At 46.7% G+C, this 18,773-nt stretch overlaps 1 protein-coding gene across 3 annotated transcripts in view; it reads left to right on the forward strand.

The window, feature by feature from the left end:
• vps13d (vacuolar protein sorting 13 homolog D) overlaps window positions 1-18,773 on the forward strand; it is an 88,460-nt gene that overhangs the window by 28,823 nt on the left and 40,864 nt on the right. The window contains exons 13-26 of one of the 3 annotated variants that reach the window (XM_080496590.1): window positions 3,188-3,370; window positions 4,966-5,096; window positions 5,182-5,236; window positions 5,727-5,906; window positions 6,397-6,527; window positions 6,612-6,744; window positions 6,843-9,107; window positions 10,702-10,850; window positions 13,076-14,128; window positions 16,049-16,139; window positions 16,222-16,348; window positions 16,442-16,622; window positions 16,748-16,972; window positions 18,598-18,727. In XM_080496590.1, the coding sequence (XP_080352716.1) occupies window positions 3,188-3,370; window positions 4,966-5,096; window positions 5,182-5,236; window positions 5,727-5,906; window positions 6,397-6,527; window positions 6,612-6,744; window positions 6,843-9,107; window positions 10,702-10,850; window positions 13,076-14,128; window positions 16,049-16,139; window positions 16,222-16,348; window positions 16,442-16,622; window positions 16,748-16,972; window positions 18,598-18,727 (5,034 nt within the window). The remainder of the gene's footprint in view (window positions 1-3,187; window positions 3,371-4,965; window positions 5,097-5,181; window positions 5,237-5,726; window positions 5,907-6,396; window positions 6,528-6,611; window positions 6,745-6,842; window positions 9,108-10,701; window positions 10,851-13,075; window positions 14,129-16,048; window positions 16,140-16,221; window positions 16,349-16,441; window positions 16,623-16,747; window positions 16,973-18,597; window positions 18,728-18,773) is intronic. The other 2 variants (XM_080496592.1, XM_080496591.1) reach the window with 2 other exon arrangements.

Genomic DNA, 18,773 nt, shown 5'->3' on the forward strand with positions numbered 1-18,773 from the left:
GCTCGACGGAAATGTCATCATTTGGGGGAGCAACACGTGAAAGTTCCTGCACAGGGAGTGTGAGGTGCATGTAGTGCGCCTGCTACGAAGCCCCCAGACAGACAGAGACACAGAGACAGACACATCATCGCCAAGCGTTTGATCTCAGTTGGGAAAGTATTGTATTGGTTATTTGTTGATTGTGTTTCTGAGGAGGAAGATTTCTCAGCCACGGGTGCAACACGTCGGCTTTACGATGCACCTGAACGCAACATTCACGGCTGCAGACAGGCAGAGACACACAGAGAGAGACAGAGACACACAGAGAGAGACAGAGACACACAGAGAGAGACAGAGACACACAGAGAGAGAGAGACAGAGAGAGAGAGACAGAGAGAGAGAGAGACAGAGACACACAGAGAGAGAGAGACAGAGACACACAGAGAGAGTCAGAGACACACAGAGAGAGAGTCAGAGACACACACAGAGAGAGTCAGAGACACACACAGAGAGAGTCAGAGACACACACAGAGAGAGACAGAGACACACACAGAGAGAGACAGAGACACACACAGAGAGAGAGACAGACACACACAGAGAGAGAGACAGAGACACACAGAGAGAGAGACAGAGACACACACAGAGAGAGAGTCAGAGACACACAGAGAGAGAGACAGAGACACACAGAGAGAGAGACAGAGACACACAGAGAGAGAGACAGAGACACACAGAGAGAGAGACAGAGACACACACAGAGAGAGACAGAGACACACAGAGAGAGAGACAGAGACACACAGAGAGAGAGACAGAGACACACAGAGAGAGAGACAGAGACACACAGAGAGAGAGACAGAGACACACAGAGAGAGAGACAGAGACACACACAGAGAGAGAGTCAGAGACACACAGAGAGAGAGACAGAGACACACAGAGAGAGAGACAGAGACACACAGAGAGAGAGACAGAGACACACACAGAGAGAGAGTCAGAGACACACACAGAGAGAGAGACAGAGACACACACAGAGAGAGACAGAGACACACAGAGAGAGAGAGACAGAGACACACACACAGAGAGAGACACAGAGACACACACAGAGAGAGAGACAGAGACACACACAGAGAGAGAGACAGAGACACACAGAGAGACACACACACAGAGAGAGAGACAGAGACACACAGAGAGACACACACACAGAGAGAGAGACAGAGACACACACAGAGACACACACACAGAGAGACAGAGACACACACAGAGAGAGAGACAGAGACACACACAGAGAGAGAGACAGAGACGCACACAGAGAGAGAGACAGAGACGCACACAGAGAGAGAGACAGAGACGCACACAGAGAGGGACAGAGACACACAGAGAGAGGGACAGAGACACAGAGAGAGAGACAGAGACACACACAGAGAGGGATGGAGACACACACAGAGAGACAGAGACACACACAGAGAGAGAGACAGAGACACACACAGAGAGAGAGTCAGAGACACAGAGAGAGAGAGTCAGAGACACAGAGAGAGAGAGACAGAGACACACACAGAGAGAGACGGAGACACACACAGAGAGAGAGACAGAGACACACACAGAGAGAGAGTCAGAGACACAGAGAGAGAGAGTCAGAGACACAGAGAGAGAGAGACAGAGACACACACAGAGAGAGACGGAGACACACACAGAGAGAGAGACAGAGACACACACAGAGAGAGAGTCAGAGACACAGAGAGAGAGAGTCAGAGACACAGAGAGAGAGAGACAGAGACACACACAGAGAGAGACAGAGACACACACAGAGAGAGACGGAGACACACAGAGAGAGAGACGGAGACACACACAGAGAGAGACGGAGACACACACAGAGAGACAGACACACAGAGAGAGACAGATACATAATCACCAAGCGTTTTAAGCCTGTTGATCAAGTATTTGATCAGTTATTTGCTGATTCTGAAGAGGAAGGTTTCTCAGCCACGGGGGCAACAGGTTAGCTTTATGTGATGCACCTGAATGCAACTCTGACAGCCGTCAGCTGCTGGAGTCTCGGGCCACAGGAAGCAGCACAAGAGGAGCTCAGGAAGAAGTCAGCCCGAATGGAGGCTTTATTGAGGACCTTAGCATACCTAGCTTTTTGTGAAACTTTGCACACTCGCCAGGCTCGGTGAAAATTTCCATAATTTTCACGTTACTTGCAAAATGGCTCAACTGCACCACCTGCCAAATTGGAAAAAGGTAGCCCCAGAATCCAGTTTCACCGAGAGCTACAGAAATCGGCACACAAGTGTAACAGGCCAAGACGCACAAAAAAGTCTCCTATACACATCCCGAAAATTCAACAGGAAGTCTGCAATTTTTAAATATGGATTGGATTTGAGCAGATTTTGGCCCAAATTGAATTTTCTAGACAGAACTAGTCCAAGGGGGGTAATTTCAAATGACCTGAAAATTGGTGTGGTGATAGAATACAGATTGGTCAGCAAAACGTATCAAATTGGCACCATAATGTCTGAGGACAAAACGTCCATGTTTGGTCACGAAACAGTCAGTGTCGCGTTAAAACAGGAAGTGACTTTCAGGCGGTCGCACCTCGACTGGAATGCCCCCCCCCCCCAACCACCTGAGGACTTAAGTCTATTGAGATTTTTAAAAACAAACTAAAGACCCACTTATTTTGTATTGCTTTTTCTTAATGTGCTTTTGCTATTTTTACTGTTCGATATGCTCAGTGTTTTTACCGATATGTTTTTAAGATGAATGACTGCCTTGTGTTTTAACTTGTTAGCACTTTGAGATGTGTTTTTCATGTGTAAAGTGCAATATAAATACAATTTAGGATTATTATTATGATTCCACTTCAGTGTGACTGCGGTGCGTCGTGACTCTTTAAAGCAGCGCTCCACTCAGAAGATGCACACAAATTGTTTCCACTCTCTGGTCTCGTCCATCATCAGGATATCACTAAAAACTCTACCTCAACCTGATGGGCTCGGCTTTGTACAGCAGGACTCCATTTCATTGGTTCGATATGTTGTCGTGTGGAGCAGGAATGTTCAGTGCAGTTTAACATCACTGATCACATTTCACTCAGGACAGTTTCAGTGTCTGTAGCCTGTCAAAGGTTTCTGTTGAGATGGTCCCGCAGCATGATCTCAACTGTACAATACGTTTCTCAGTGCAGTGAAGCTGCTGATCTTGTTGATTCCAGCAGAGACCGAGGACTTGTTTGACCCGCTGGAGGACTCCCACACTCTGAACACCTTCACAAAGAGAGATCACCTGTTCGCCCGGCTGGAGTTCTTGTTGGAGGAAGGCAAAGTGACGCTGTTCAACCAGGACCGGCATGACGACGCGCTGCACGAGAGCGGAGTGATTCAGCTGGAGTTCTCAGGTCAGACGCATTCAAACAGGATTAAACACAATCGATGAAGTTTACACCTCACGGCCAGGAGATCCCCGTGTGTGTGTGTGTGTGTGTGTGTGTGTGTGTGTGTGTGTGTGTGTGTGTGTGTGTGTGTGTGTGTGTGTGTGTGTGTGTGTGTGTGTGTGTGTGTGTGTGTGTGTGTGTGTGTGTGTGTGTGTGTGTGTGTGTGTGTGTGTGTGTGTGTGTGTGTGTGTGTGTGTGTGTGTGTGTGTGTGTGTGTGTGTGTGTGTGTGTGCGTGCGTGCGTGTTCCCACTTGGTCCACTTGCTGTTTTTTGAACTCCTGACATTACTGCTTCCCACAATTCCACTGAGCTGAAGTCCACACTACTTCAACAAGTCCAATGTTTTCAGTCTTCAGCTCAGAACTGAGATGTTCACAGCTCTGCTGTAAAGACGTTTCCTGCTCAGGTTCTTTAGATTCCAGCAGTGCTGGAGAGTCCTACCAGGTTTCAAAGGGTCTGTCCGAAATGTCCCTCCTAACTCCTCATCTGTCCACTTTCACTTCACCCCGGAAGTGTAGTGACTATGACAAGGACTGTCCGAATCCTCAATAAGCAAAGAAAAGGAGGCTTGTTGCTTCCTTGAGAGCCTCCTTTAGCATAGGATAGCCCTGATGCATCCTTTCGCAAAGGAGGCGGGCTCATGCTGCCCCACAATTCCTTGCAGCGAGAACATTTAAAGGGATCCGCTCATCCGAGCGTTTACGGAAAATTACGATGGCTTAAAAATGATGCAGCTCATGTAAGTTACCAAAACAATAATCTGCATTGAACAACTTCAAATCATCTAAAACCCAAATGTGCTTTTTGTACTCCATTTTGGGAAACTTGTAGTTCTTTCCCCTCCACGACAGGCGTCACTAACGCCGCCGCCGTCAGATTATTATGACATCACTAACTGAAAGTGTCTTCCGACTGCTGCACCAACATGACCGCCTTTCATTAATGACTTCTAACACCTGTCTTTAACCTCATGACGTCATGCTTGGGGTGAAAGTAAAGTCGATCGATGAGGAGTCAGGAGGGACATTTTGGACCCAGAGTCTATTTAACAACAAGATTTTGTGATTTGCAATTTTGAAGACGGCGATCTCATTATGTTTCTATAAATATTGCCTTAAAACACTGGACAAATAAAGCATTTTTATCTACTTGTCTACTTTAGCTACGATATAATGAATAGCATGCATCAATGTTTGTGTCCTTTGAGTGATTCCTTTGAATGTATTTTGGTGTGTATCAAACACAGCTGAGGCAGTGCAAAGGTCTTCAAGATTATATAGAAATCTACACATTTAAGAAAAGCAAAGATCATTCAAAGATCTCTTGGAAATGAGAACTGTTATTAATTTAAATTTAAATAAAAAAGTTTATTAAAAAATAAGCACGGCTCATGTATTTAGAAAAGATTGACTGCATTTGAATTGTTTGTGTGGTGTTGGATCAGGAGCAGAGCATGTGACGGACATCTGCACCAGAGCACTTCGTCATGCAGAGAAGTCAAACGTCTCACTGGTTTCTGGCTGTTTTGACCCGGTCTGTTGCGTCTGTCCACTGTGCAGGTGTGAAGGTGACGTTGGAGTCTCTCCCTCGATCCGAGTCGTCTTTACTTTCCATGAAGTTGGGAGGTTTGTTCCTCAAAGATTTGACCACTCATGGATCCATCTTCCCCGTCCTGGTGGCACCCAAAACGGTGAGCAGTGATCCAGAAAGCATTTCTCTACGGTTGTTGTATTCTTCACATTCCTCAGGGTTTCATCAGTGGCTGCTTGTTTCAGGATAAAGTCGTTGTGGCTGTTAACCAGGCGATGAGCCAGTCCAGCATGGCTTCTGGTAAGACCCCTCTCTAATAAATATTTTATTTTTAGAGTTCATTCTCAGTCTAAAATGTATTTCCACCTACATTCAGAGAAGTTTGGCAAGTGGAAATGGGAGTCATGAGACTCACACAACTATATGGAGATCTTTATGAATGTTGCTGTAAACAGATGTCATTTATATATTCGGAAGCTTAGAAACTGTGCATGTGCAACATTTCTTTCAGATGGCAAAACAAAAGACAGACTTGTATGTTAGAGTGCATGTCCAATGCTTTTTTATTTTAATGTTTCCACGTTGCAATAATATACTGTCGTATCCAGTAACACAAAAAGAACCGTTTCTTCATTCTCCTCCAACCGGGCGCGTGCACACACACACACACACACACACACACACACACACACACACACACACACACACACACACACACACACACACACACACACACGAACGACACATTCACAGTGCCATAACATAAAGTCTTGTGATTGTTTATTTTCAGGAAGCGCTGCAGACTGTTCGCCCTCTCCAGTGTTCGAGATGATTTACGAACGAAACCCGGTGAGGTGTAAGTTTGAGAGGAGACTGGAAGTGAACACGAGTCCACTGAACATCATCTACAACCCACAAGCAATAAAGAAAGTCACGGAATTCTTCTACAAAGGACGAGTTCATTCCTCAGGTCAATATTAAAGCCTGATCTCCTTTATTTGCTGTTTTCTGGCCTTTATGATCTGATTCTTCTTTTCCAATATTTCTATTGTGATGGCCTAATAATCAGCCTGAATTTCAGGTCTGGAATCAAGTTCAGTTTTGATTGCAAAGTTATTTTTACTGCATCTTTCAAAAAATTTACATTATTAATATGTTAATTGTTTTGATTGTTCCTAATTAAATAGAAAAATCCTAGTAATTCCTAAATTAGACTTGTGAAAACGTTTGCCTCCCATTAAAATGAGAAGAAAAACATCATGTTATATATTTTAATATTTAAGAACTTGTGTTTGTGGTTTTTAAACTGAAATGTCTTGCAATTAAACAAAAAAGCCTCAAATATCTCAGATCATTTGTAAATCTTAATTAGGTGGACGTTTCTCTGTTTGATTTTGATAAATAGAATTTTATAGCAGCTTCATTGTTTCAGTGATTTGACCATGTCGGTTTGCCTGCAGGCTTTGGCTACCAGTCGGAGTTGGAGCTGAGGGTGGCGGAAGCTGCCAGGAGGCAGTACAACAAGCTGAAGATGCAGACCAAGGCCGAGATCCGACAGACCATTGATCAACTGCTTGTGGGAGAATTTATCGTAAGAAAAGTTTTCTAAATTCTAGAATATGATGGCTGGTAGCTGGTAGATTTCAGATTGATTGATAAAACGTTTGTTTTGTAGGAGAACAGTAAGCGCTGGACCATGAAACTGGACATCTGTGCACCTCAGGTGATTTTCCCCGACGACTTTCAGTCTGAAGATCCTATGCTGGTTGTAGTAGATCTAGGAAGAATTCTCCTGACAAACTCTCAAGGTAATGATTGAATGAATGATTGAATGAATTAACCATAAACTTCCTTCTTGATCCTATTTTCTTCGCTTACTGTTTGTTTTTCCAATTTGTTTTTGAAGATGACACCAATTCCAGCTCCAAAGCTGCTCAGGCAGAAGGAGATGACATGAGTGATGAGGAGTACCAAACTCCCCTCGCCACACCTCCAGAATCTCCTCCTCCTGAACTCGACTTGCCCTCCAAAGCAGATCTCAAAAGCTCTGAAATGCCTTGCCCTCTGTCCCCTGAAGGGGCACAATCCTACACAAGGAAGCTGTACGAGAAGTATTCCTTAACCTTTAAAGACCTGCAGATAATGGTTGGTCGCTTCAAGGACAACTGGAAGCATCTCCAGGAGAGTGAGGTCGGTCCTACGCATGTGGTGGAGAAGTTCAATGTGCTGCTTCAGCTGGAGCAGAGGCTGCGCTACACATCAGATCCTCAGCTGCCCGGAGCTGTGCTGTCAGGAACCCTACCAGACCTCAAAGTCCACATCAACCTGGAGAAGATGACGGCTCTCCGGAGCTGCTTGGCCAGGCTCGGGAGTTCAGCAGTGAGTGAAGCCGACAAAAACCAGGACAGAGGGTCCAGTATCAGGTCTCCTGATCCACTCCGTCATGACAAAATCTTCCAAAGGGAAGAAAGCTCCTGGAAGCTGCAAGGCTCCACCAAGAACCTGACCCAGAGTGTGATGACGTTGGAGCAGCACACCCGGGAAGTCCTGGTTGAGTCCCGCCTCCTCCTGGCTGAGTTCAACATCAACTACATGCAGCTGGGAGTGGAGAGTGACGGCCGCTACATATCCGTTCTCAAGGTTTTCAGCACAAATGCTCATTTTGTCAAGCGGCCTTATGACGCCGAAGTCTCCCTCACAGTCCATGGGCTCCTGCTGGTGGACACCCTGCAGACATATGGCTCTGATTTCGACCTGCTTGTGGCTTCTCACAAGCATCTCAGTTTTGACATACCCACTGGCAGCCTCCGAGAGAGTCAGCCATCATCCCCCGTACTGTCCGACAGCAAATCTTCAGAGCATCAGCCTCGTCAGATCCATGTGTCCTCTGGTGTGTCCTTGGACAGGATCTCCCCTCTCAGCTCCTTCCTCAAAGACGAAGATGCTCTAATTAGACTTGAGTACCAGTTTGTGAGCTCAGACTGCCCCTCAATGAACCTCGACAGCTCTTTTCAAGTCACCAGCATGCAGGTCAATAACTTGGACATCATTCTCAACCCTGAGACCATGGTGGAGCTCCTCAAGTTTCTACAGAAGTCCTTCCCTAAAGATGAAGTTAGCGGGACATCATCAGTGCAGCAGAATGCAGCACAGGCCCATAGTGTGGACAAGGCGGAGACATTCCAGGTCACCTATGACCAGAACAAAGACCTGGCGGTGGAGATCCACCGCCTCAACGTGCTGCTTCTTCGGACCGTGTCCACCGGCACCGTCCTGGGCGCTGAGAAGAAAGGCTTAAAGATTGCCACTGCCAGCATTACTGATACCAAGGTAAATGTGTCAATGGGCAGTCGGCTGGATATCAACGGCTCTTTGGGATCCATGCAGTTAGTGGACTTGACTCAAGAGGGAGGAAGAAGCCACTCCGTCGTCAGCATTGGTACTGTAGAGGACAGCTCCTCCAATTTGAGCAGGATAACGTTTATGTCCAATACAGATTCTTTGTCGGAAGCTTTGAATTTCCACCTGAAGGAAAAGTCCCCGGGGGAATGCTCTCTGCAGCTTCAGATGGCCTCACTGCACTACAACCACTCAGCCAAGTTCCTCAAGGAGCTCAGTCTGTCAGCGAATGAGGTCGAAGACAACTTCCGCTCCATGTTGAAAAGTGCTGCCACTAAAGTTTCGACAGTTCTCGCCACGAAGACAGCAGAGTACAGCGGCATGGTTTCCCTGTTTGAGACCCCGTCAAGAAGAACCCGAACTTTAAGCCAGAGCTGGGCGTATCCATTGGAGGAAGAGGAGCATGTTTCCATGGAGGAGCCAGGGTCCGCTCTGGACACCTTCTTGGTAAAGCTGACCCTCAACATTAGCATCGAATCACCAGTCGTATCCATTCCTCGTAAGCCCGGGAGCCTCGAGCTACTCATTGGACACCTGGGAAGCATAACCATACAGAACTTTGTGACTGGGAAGGACTCTGAGGGAGAGAAACTGCAAGTGTTGGTTCAAGACATCCGACTATACTCTCTCAACACCAGTCATCTAGTTCTGAAAAGGACACAGAGAAGAGAGAGCTCTGGTACCTCGTTCCCTTCCACGAGTGAAAACATCACTTGCAACGACACTCAGTTCACCCGCCATGACTTTTTTGAGTCCTTAAACCGTGGACAAGGTAAGAAGTTTTCAAAGGTTGTAAATGGTCACATGTTTCTCGTTCTTTTTATTCCATATGGATTGATACCACAGGCTGTGGACTTTATGCGTCAGAGTGCATTTGGTTCTCATTCAGTCTAAAATAATTTTAGACAGTATATAACGGATTCAGGTGCTCAGTAATCTGGGCTGCAACTCTTCAGATTTTCCGATTTACTAAAAGATTGATTGCACTTACACTTTAAATTGAAATGATCTTTCATTGCTTCTCCTTAATTCACTTAATGAATGGAGTCTTGGCCGGTGGGAGTTGATGTCATCAGGCAGTGTCCACCAATCATCATGTACAAAGACTTGGGTTTCCTCAAATCCAGAAAACTTTGTATGCACATAAACATTGAGATTTACAAATCTGTGTGTCTGCGTGAATCCAAGAACATTTCCTTTGTACATCTGCTCAACATGGAATTGAGCGTGTATGTTTGAGTGCCTGATTCCTCCCTTTCCACACCCCTATTTGAAAATGCACATGACATTGAAGTGAGACTGGCGCCTAAGATTCCCCTCTCTGCATGATCAGAAATGAAAACAAAAGTAAGATGAAGAAAGAAGAACGTCATCGAACGTGAATTGGAAATCCTTCCTCCCATGGGCTCCGGTTTATTATTTTGCCCGTGGGTGTCCTCCAGGGCGTTTTTGTTGGTCTTTCCCGGCCAGTCCAGCAAAAAATAACCCAATTCACTATCTTTAACTACTGACTAGTAATGAAGTTATGAAGACGGGCAGCATGTATGGGCCACATACTCAATGCACATAACAGGGATTAGTATTGGGACAAATAAAGGAGTACATTTACTCACCAAGAAGCCACCCCCCACCACTATATTGGTTCATTGCATTTGCACATCACGTCTCATCTGTACATGGATCGAATGAAAATGTTTCCTGTTGACATTTCCAAATTCATCATGTGATGATTGGTTTTTATTAATGTGTGGAGTCAATGGCTCTGATCCTTTCTAAGGATCACCAAAGCATTAATAGCCATACAAACATGCATATGCTAGCCATGGCGATAGTGTGAGGCGCCACGGTTGTTTCACCATTGATGCATATGCATATTTGCTGTGAAAAAGAACATGCACACCCTTTGCACACGAGGCTCCAGGTGTTTCCACCTTGAAATGCAACATGCTGCCAGCGGGGGGTCAGCAGGAGAGTAGAGGCTAGATTGCTGCCCCTCTCCTCTTCCCTCCGGTTACATAACCCAGCAAGAGGCTCTTTTCTGGTGCCCCACCCGTGTGGCCATGCGGCCCAGAACTGTTCACACCCCCCTCGATTCCACACGGGTTGTGGTTGTCACAGTAAGGTTGTCCGTGTAACCTTTAACTGGGGTTTTTTTCAATGCCTCAGTTCATCTTTTGGCCTGTTGCTTCTTTCCCAGCAGCTGTTATTTAGAGGTTTACTCCGATAATGAAGAGGATGGGGAAGCTTGTGCAGCCAGACACGATCACTTTCTCCATGTTTTGCCACTGGGTTGTAAAATGGGTTGTTTTAAATCACAGCTCTGTATGCATCATGCGACACAATCTCACATGTTATTTTTCCATCAGCCTTCCACATATTGAAAGACACAACCATACAGTTCACCCTGGAGAAGGTTCCCGTTGAGGACAACATCATCGACTTCCTGACGTCGGAGGAGAGCTGCCAGAGCTTCGGTCTGCTGCGGATCGAAGGCAGATTCGTTAACCCTGTTCAGGTTAGCAACAACTTTCTCCTTCATAAAAACATAACTGTTTCAGTCATTGTGGAAAGAATTGAACATGACAATCATAATAGCTCATTAATCTACTGCAGTACTTATTAATCATGTCTCACTTTTTGCTGTTTAGCCCACAATCACTAACAGTTTTTGGATCATCAAACGACTTTTTTACAATCCAGTTTCATTTGTATATGATCATCTCTCTGCACTTGTCAAATTGAAATACAAGGAAAAACCCAACTATTCTTTTACACTTGTCACAGGCTGAGGTTATGTCTTTGTCTCAATCGCTCCAGTGGGCGTGGTTTGGTAGGCAAGCCTCTGATCCCATGTTCTAGAAGTGTACACATGGGCCACGGTCGGTGTGCCAAAGTCTGATCACCTGTTCCTGTGCTCTGCTCCACCGTGGCGGAGTCTGGCCCTCACGACACAACACCTTCCCACTGGGGTGTGGAAGTTATTAGACACGTCTGTAGCTCACAAAGAGCTACACCGCCTGCTGGTGTATGCTGTTATTCGACAAGGAGTTTGTCAACCTCCTGGGTGGTCCCACTGTAAGTAATCTATGAGGCAGCCTCGTGGGGGTCTACAAAGTAAATCTGGCGGTGTCCCACCCACTGGAGGGGGTTCTGACCGCATCTCTTGTGAGTCGTGAGGTGGGTGGTTTCCCGAGTTGGTGATTCCTCTGGAATTTGTTGTTCTATGTCATCCAGTGCTTAAAGCTCTGCCTCTGGTGGTCTGATGGGATGAAATACAATTAAAGTTATGAATGTATCTACAGTTCTATGAATTCCGGACGTCTGTTGAGTGTTCAGTCCCTCAGAATCCTCCTGTGTTCTCCAGATGTTAAGGGACTGAGCTTCAAGTGTCACTTGACGATAGACTCAGGTGAGCCGCTGGGAGATCACAAGTGACTTTGTTGTCACAATAATACATTCTCAATCTGCGTACGCATAAGGATGATCATCCAGTGCTTAAAGCACCGTATCCGCCAGCCATCCAGGATTCATAGAACCGTAGTTATATACGCAACTTTCGTATCTCCCGCCTGTCACTCGTCTCGGCGGCTCCTCCTTTATGGGCCGAGAGCTGATTAAGCACCTGATGTGCCTCGCCTTTCTGTAACAAGCACATTGACTCTGATAAATAGAATTTGAATAAGTGGATTCATCTCTTTTCTTCAGAAAACCATTTGTATCCCATAACTGCCTTAATTTATTGAATCTGCTTTTTCCGGCATCGACATAAATACAACTTCAACCACATTTTTTTTTTTTTTTCATTGACTTTGTGCTCCTGGCTCAGAACTACAGCTGTAAATACCGATTATTTTAATAATTGATTAATCAGTCGATTATTTTTTCAATTAATCGAATCGGTAAAAAAAACAAAAAAAAAACATTTCAAATTGTAGGACCAGTTGATATTGAATGAACCAAACATCAAATATGTTATGATTATTTAAAAGTACATAACTGAACCAATACAAAGATGTATACACTATATCTACATATATACACATGTATACAAGATAATTATTAAATAAGATTTAATGTACTTCAGGGACCACATACAGTCCAGTTTCACCCTGAGTGACCAGACTGGTAAAATATTGTTATAATAACCTTTACATTTACACTTCAACATTGTTCTTTGTTGTGGTCACAGTGTTTGTAATGAAGTTTTCTATATTTTTACAAGATCAAACAGCGGTATGGAGCAGTAAGGTAAATCGTAGCCAAATTAAAATATAGGCGTGTTTTAGAGCTCCACAGATAAGCGACGTTACAACAGTAATCTCAGCCGGGGCAGCAGACCTTCTGAATGTTGTTGTTTACATCCTCCACTTTGCACTTGCTTTGTTTTGTTTTGTTTTGTCTCCCCGCATGGCAGCGAGCCTCAAGCTAGCCAGCGAGCCACCGTGCTAGCCAGTTCGCTTGAGTGCCGCGCCGCAACTTTGATGTTACTGAGAGAGCGAACGCTGGCCAAGTGACGCATAAATCGCATGACGCAACGAATCGATAATTCGATTCATTGCTAACACTTTTAATAATAGCATTGAATCGATTGGTTGTTGCAGCCCTACACAGAACTGCCTAACCTGTTCTTCAACAATGACAGTAGAGATTGAATCTTTCCTGTCGTTGTTTGTTCAGCTGTGATTCCAGGCTCTGTCAGTCTGTTCCCTGTGTAGTTATTCCCTGCTCATTGTCTGGCAGGTGTTCCTGTGTAAACCTGTGTACGAGCAAGTCCTGCAGACTCTGGACAATCTCTCTGTGACTGAGGAACATCGTGTGACACCCAGCCAGCCGCCGACGCCTCCTCCACCCACTCCCTCCTCCACCAGGCCGCACCGCTTCCCTGACCCCCAGGGGGGGCTTTTTGCACGGGATCCTCCTCATATCAGCTTCTCCCACTCGTCACTCTCATCTCCTTTGCCTCTCCAAGCTCACAAGCCCAGCGCTTTCCCTCCCTCCTTCACTCAGGTGAAGGTCACCTTGAATGTGGCCGAGCTGCAGGTCCAGCTCAATGCTGACCTGACCCAAGGCTCACAGGGCTTAGTCAGCCTGCGCTTTCAGGACCTGGAGGGACACTTCTCCAAAGATCACCCTCACTTACTGGAAATCCATCTGACTTTACGTTCACTGCTGATGGAGGACCTCCTGGAGCAGAATCCAGAGTCCAAGTACAAACATCTGATGGTGTCTCGTGGAGCTCCCAAACCATCTACTTTCAGTCCGAAGGAGTACCTGTCACAGAGCTGTCCCTCAGCATCCAACGCTCAGTTCCCCGACATGCCCCGCTCGCTTCCTGCCCACATGGAGGAGGCCCAGAATGTCTTCCAGCTCTACCAGAGGCATCCCAGCACTCCTTCATCCAGCACCCGCAAATCCAAAAGAGACCCCAACTGCCCCAGCACGCCCCCCCCTTCTCCCACTCCCCACTCGCCCTGTCCCGAGCTCTCTCCGGACTTCGATGATTCATTAGTTCACATCAGCATGCTGTTGGTGGACCAGAACCACCCGGAGTTCAGGACACGCTATGGCAGCGTGGGGAGAAGCATGGACATTGACTTCAACTGTCTGGATGTTCTCATCACGCTGCAGACGTGGGTGGTCATTTTGGACTTCTTTGGTATCGGTTCCACAGCCAACAATCATGCAGTGAAGGTGTGTTTGTCTCCCCAACCACTGGCGGGACATCCTCAGTTTGAACCCGACTTCAGTGAGGAAGACACGACTGAGCCCGTCAACACCAAACTGGACCTGAAGGTAGGTTCCACGTCAGCCGCTGCACAGCTGCTGGTCAGGTTCCGTCAGGTCGGATCGCTGCATCATCCAACAGGGAAGGGCTTCCTCAGAATTGTCTTTCAGTTAGTGACGGTAACCATTAGGTCACTGACAAATCAGAGGACGCCAGCATCATTTTCCTGGGCCTCGGTGATGGGTTAGCATTTCATCCACATTTAATGTGTATAATCCAAGTTTGGGCATATTGAAGCTTGGAGGACCATGGGAATGCCATCTTCTCCACCACAGGGATTATTTAACAGTGAAATAGAATGACCGCTGTAAATGAAAAGAAAATGGCTGTGAATGAACTCTATTGAATGGAAATACAGGCTTTGGCACAATCACAACGGCACCTCGATAGTTTTTTTATTTAAATGGTCTTGTTCACATGTATGTCAACAGTACATAATTTACTTATTTGTGTCTCGTTGGGGAATTTTCCACCAGAAAGAACCAGGTGCTAGTTCGGAGCCAAAGACAGATTTAGCGCCAGTTCTTTGTCTTTCCACCACCGAAGCCCCGGCCTGTCGGGGCTAAATGGGCGCGAAGCTGTCCCCACGTCGTTACTGAGCCAGAGCAAGGCCAGAGCAAGGCCAGAGCTGGATCTGACACGTCATCAGCTGGGGGTGGAGCTATCACTACCTACCAGGTGGAAGAGATTCTGAACCGGCTTTCGGAAATGTACAGCGAACACGGAGCCCCAGAGTGGTTCTAGAGAAAATAAGAATAATAACAGGTGAGAACGACACAACAAGTTGCTCCCTCAAGTTAATAATGTGAGGTCAAGCACACACAAGACGAGAACCACATACTGATTTGTATTTAGTAGGCTACTTTTTCTCAGACTAGACAACTGTGACTTATCTTCAGGTCTCTGTTGTTCGATGACTTTGGAAACTCCTCAGAGCGTATTCAGCAAGGTGAGTGCGCAGGACCTGCTAACCTGCAGCCTCCACCTGTCGCCATCGTGAACTCGACATCTCGGTGGGTGGACAGGTGGTGCTAGCAAAGTTAGTTCAATTGTGCTGATATTTGTGGGGTGGCCTGATGGTTACACATCACACACTAATCAGCTTAGTCCCGCTCACTTTTGACCTCGCCCTAGGGTGAGGGTTACAGGACCAACCCTCGCTGAAAGTGGCGCGTTTGGCTTTATCTCAACGCCCCCCCACCATCACACCCACTTTAGTAGACCAATATCTCTGGAAACCAGAAACATTCAGGTTGGTGTTGGGGTTAGGTGGTGGCCTATGTGCCACGAGTGACATCAGAGTTTACTTGGCTTTCAAAATAAAAGCCCCCCACGTTCTCTAAATAAAAGTGCTTTTTTGTTAAAACCGTCTACATTTCTATTTGATCAGTATGTACCCGGGCCACAGGCCACGATTGGGCCAGAGCCCATAATTGAACCGACCCCGACGGGTCGGAGTTCAGGGCGCGAGGTCCCGATCAATGCTGCTTGCAGCTTTAATTAAATTTCTCTTCTCCAAGGCCACTCCGGGGCTCTAGACTAAAGCAAGACAGACGTGAAAAAACACTAATAGAGCGACGAGGAGATGCAATGATTTCTGGCTCTTTGGTCTGCGTCCGAGGCTCGGGCCAGACTAGATGGAGCGAACTGGACAAAACCAATGAAAGCAGTCCGTCTCCTTGTGTCTGTATGCAAACTGTCAGTGCTATAGTGGTGAAATAAGTGCTGTACGACGTTATGGAGTAATGCAATGACATGGCTCTCACTTGACTCTGTTGACGGTGGAAAAACAACCGCTTCTTTAGCAGTACTCATGTAGGACTGGCCCTGAAGCAGCTCCTGGTTCCTTTTGGTGGAAAAGCCCTAACTATGATTCTTTCCAACACATTCTGGATTGGGAAGCCTAAAACTGTTGACATTCTCTTCAGGTTCATTCTCTGTCTCTTGTCCTGAACAAGAAACTCAACGAGCTGGCCAAGGCGAGCGTGTCCAAACTGTCCACTCATGTGGAAATGCTTGGTTTGTACTAATACCCACACAATACCATCCAGTCTGTTGTCCTGTTGGTTCATTGATTTTAATATCCTGTGTGGAATTTCAGATGGTAACCTGTCATTACAAGGCAGTTTGGGCAGTTTGTCTCTGAGTGACCTGACCCCACACGGTGACCTCTACAAAGAGCGCTTCACCACGCAAGGAGGGGATGCACTCATTTTCAACATTCTCAAGTTTGTATTGTTTAACTCTGTACCTATAAAAAGGGTAATTAACAAGAGAGAAGCTGTCCTGCTTGTGTTACCGACTCTGTCCTGGTCCCTCAGGTATGGGCTGCCCGATCCTTTCCTGGAGCGGGAGTGTGACATCAAGGTGTGTCTGCAGATGGCGTCTGTGCAGTACATCCACACCCAGCGCTTCCAGGCCGAGGTGGTGGCCTTCATCCAGCACTTCACCCAGCTGCAGGACGTCCTGGGCCGGCAGAGGGCTGCTATGGAGGGCCAGACAGTGAGTCACTGTCACATCAAGACATTGGAAATGATTCAAACTAAACCCAGACGGGTTTTTCACACTGATCTTCAATTCTGAGCTCCTTCCTGTTGTTTCTCATTTTGACTCTTCTCCTCCTGTAGGTTCGTGATCATCCTCAGCGAGCCTCCAGGGTTCTGCTGGACATCGAAGCCGGCGCTCCAGTGATCATCATCCCAGAAAGCTCGCGCTCACCCAGAGTCATCGTGGCCAATCTGGGCCAGCTGAAGGTGCACAACCGCTTCCTGCCAGCGGGGGCTCCCGGGACCTTTTCTCTCCGAGACAAGGTAGAGAAACTCACCATGGCTCATGCCTTTTTCCCTTCTCTGGTGAGTCCTTCTGCACCCTTCCTGTCTTTACACAGCACCGCCGCCTCCCACTCATTAACTGTATTCATTACTCATTTATCGGCATTGCCAACAAAAACTCATGTGATCATTGTAAGATCATTTCATGTGACATTTCTCCGAAATGCTGAAAGATTTTCTCATTGAGAAAAGAAAAAAGATGAAATGCTGAATGAATACAGCTTTGCCTGTTTTACCGTGTGTGAGGCATGCCTTCATAACTGTGTGCCTTTACGACCTCTTGACCTTTTTGTGATGTTATGAGAGAACAGTCCAGAAGTTTCACTCCTAAAATCACTTCCGACTGTGAAGTAAACTTGGGTTAAACCTTCATAAAACTCAGTGTGATGAACCGTGGCGAGATTTGTTCAGTAGAGTACTTCAAAGGCAAATAATTGAAAAAAGAAATTGAGTTTTAAGGGAAAACAGAGTTCTGCCTATTGTGCATTCAAAATGCGAGAGCAGAGCACAGCTGACTACCTTCATGTGTCCTGACGAAAACCCACAACTCAGGAAGGCTCATAAAAAGACGTCTGGCCTGTCGGAGGGCATTTGCTGCCCTCGGATGAGTTGAGAAGGAAAGATGCCCACGGGCAGTGGATGCAGATGGCTTTTCTCTCTGCACTTTAACACCCAGTCCTTGACGGCCCGCCACTCTGCTAAAGGGTCCCTCCCGCTGTTTCGCGGTGCGACCCAGGAGCGTCTGCTATAGGCGGCTGTGCGGCCACCTTGCCCCGGTCGGACCCGGGATCACCGTCCCGGAGACGAGGCTCCAACCGGCCTTAGCCGCCAGACTGACCCAGATCCTACGACGCTCCGCGCCACCACGTCTGGAACTGCTGACCGCCCCTGCTTCCACCTGCCCCCACGGTCCATGACCACTCTTTATGTCCACCTCCTGAATCGTAGGAGATTCTTACACTTGTGGAATCCGCTTTGCAAACACTTTTCAAAGGCAACAGTTTTGCTGGTGCCACCCTGGAAAAACTCCCTGGACTGCTGCGCTCTCTCCCAGCCACTGTCACCCGGACCTTGATCCACATTGGATCGAACCGTATTGGTCGCCAACAGTCGGAACTGACTAAAGAGGACGTACAAACTTTTTCAACATTCTTGAATCATGTGGGAAGTCTGTTTTTAAAGAGTTTGTGAGTCTAATTGATTCTTTTAATGTGTCTGTCACTGGTCTGACACATGAAAGAGGCCACACATTGGACCTGGTGTTGTCTCATGGGTTGTCTGTTGACATCATTGAAATATGTGCCGTGGGAAATGATCCAATTTCACATTTTTTCTAGAATAACATTTACTCTCACACCCGCTGTCAGCTGTGAGAGCAGTGTGCAGAGTAATGGTGTATAAATTCCGGGCCCTGTCCTCATGGTTTAACACGGGGCTCCTTGTGTCTCCTTACAAAGTTGTATGTCTTTATCGATGCAAATTCGTGTTGGAGATGGGTGAGGGTGAGTGAACCGTGGAGTTTGGCTCCAACAATACCATCAGACCTGAGTGTTTTCTTGTGTTTTTACTGCGTTGTAAAACTGTGAATGTGCTTTTGTATTCATGTAATGAGTGTGTGTGTCCTTGCGCTCTTTCTCATCAAACAGACACAGGTCTTGAGTGCAGCAGAAAAGATCAGCAAGCCGGATGAGACAAAGACATGGAAGGAGCTCACCCTCAGCAGACCGCAGGTTCTCCGCTCTGGAACGTGTGATGACAATGACCCTCTTTGCTTGGGTTAGCATCCCTATGGAGTTGAAGGAAAAAAACAAAGCACCATAAA

Source organism: Blennius ocellaris, assembly GCF_963422515.1.
Source record: "Blennius ocellaris genome assembly, chromosome: 5".
NCBI lineage: Eukaryota > Metazoa > Chordata > Actinopteri > Blenniiformes > Blenniidae > Blennius > Blennius ocellaris.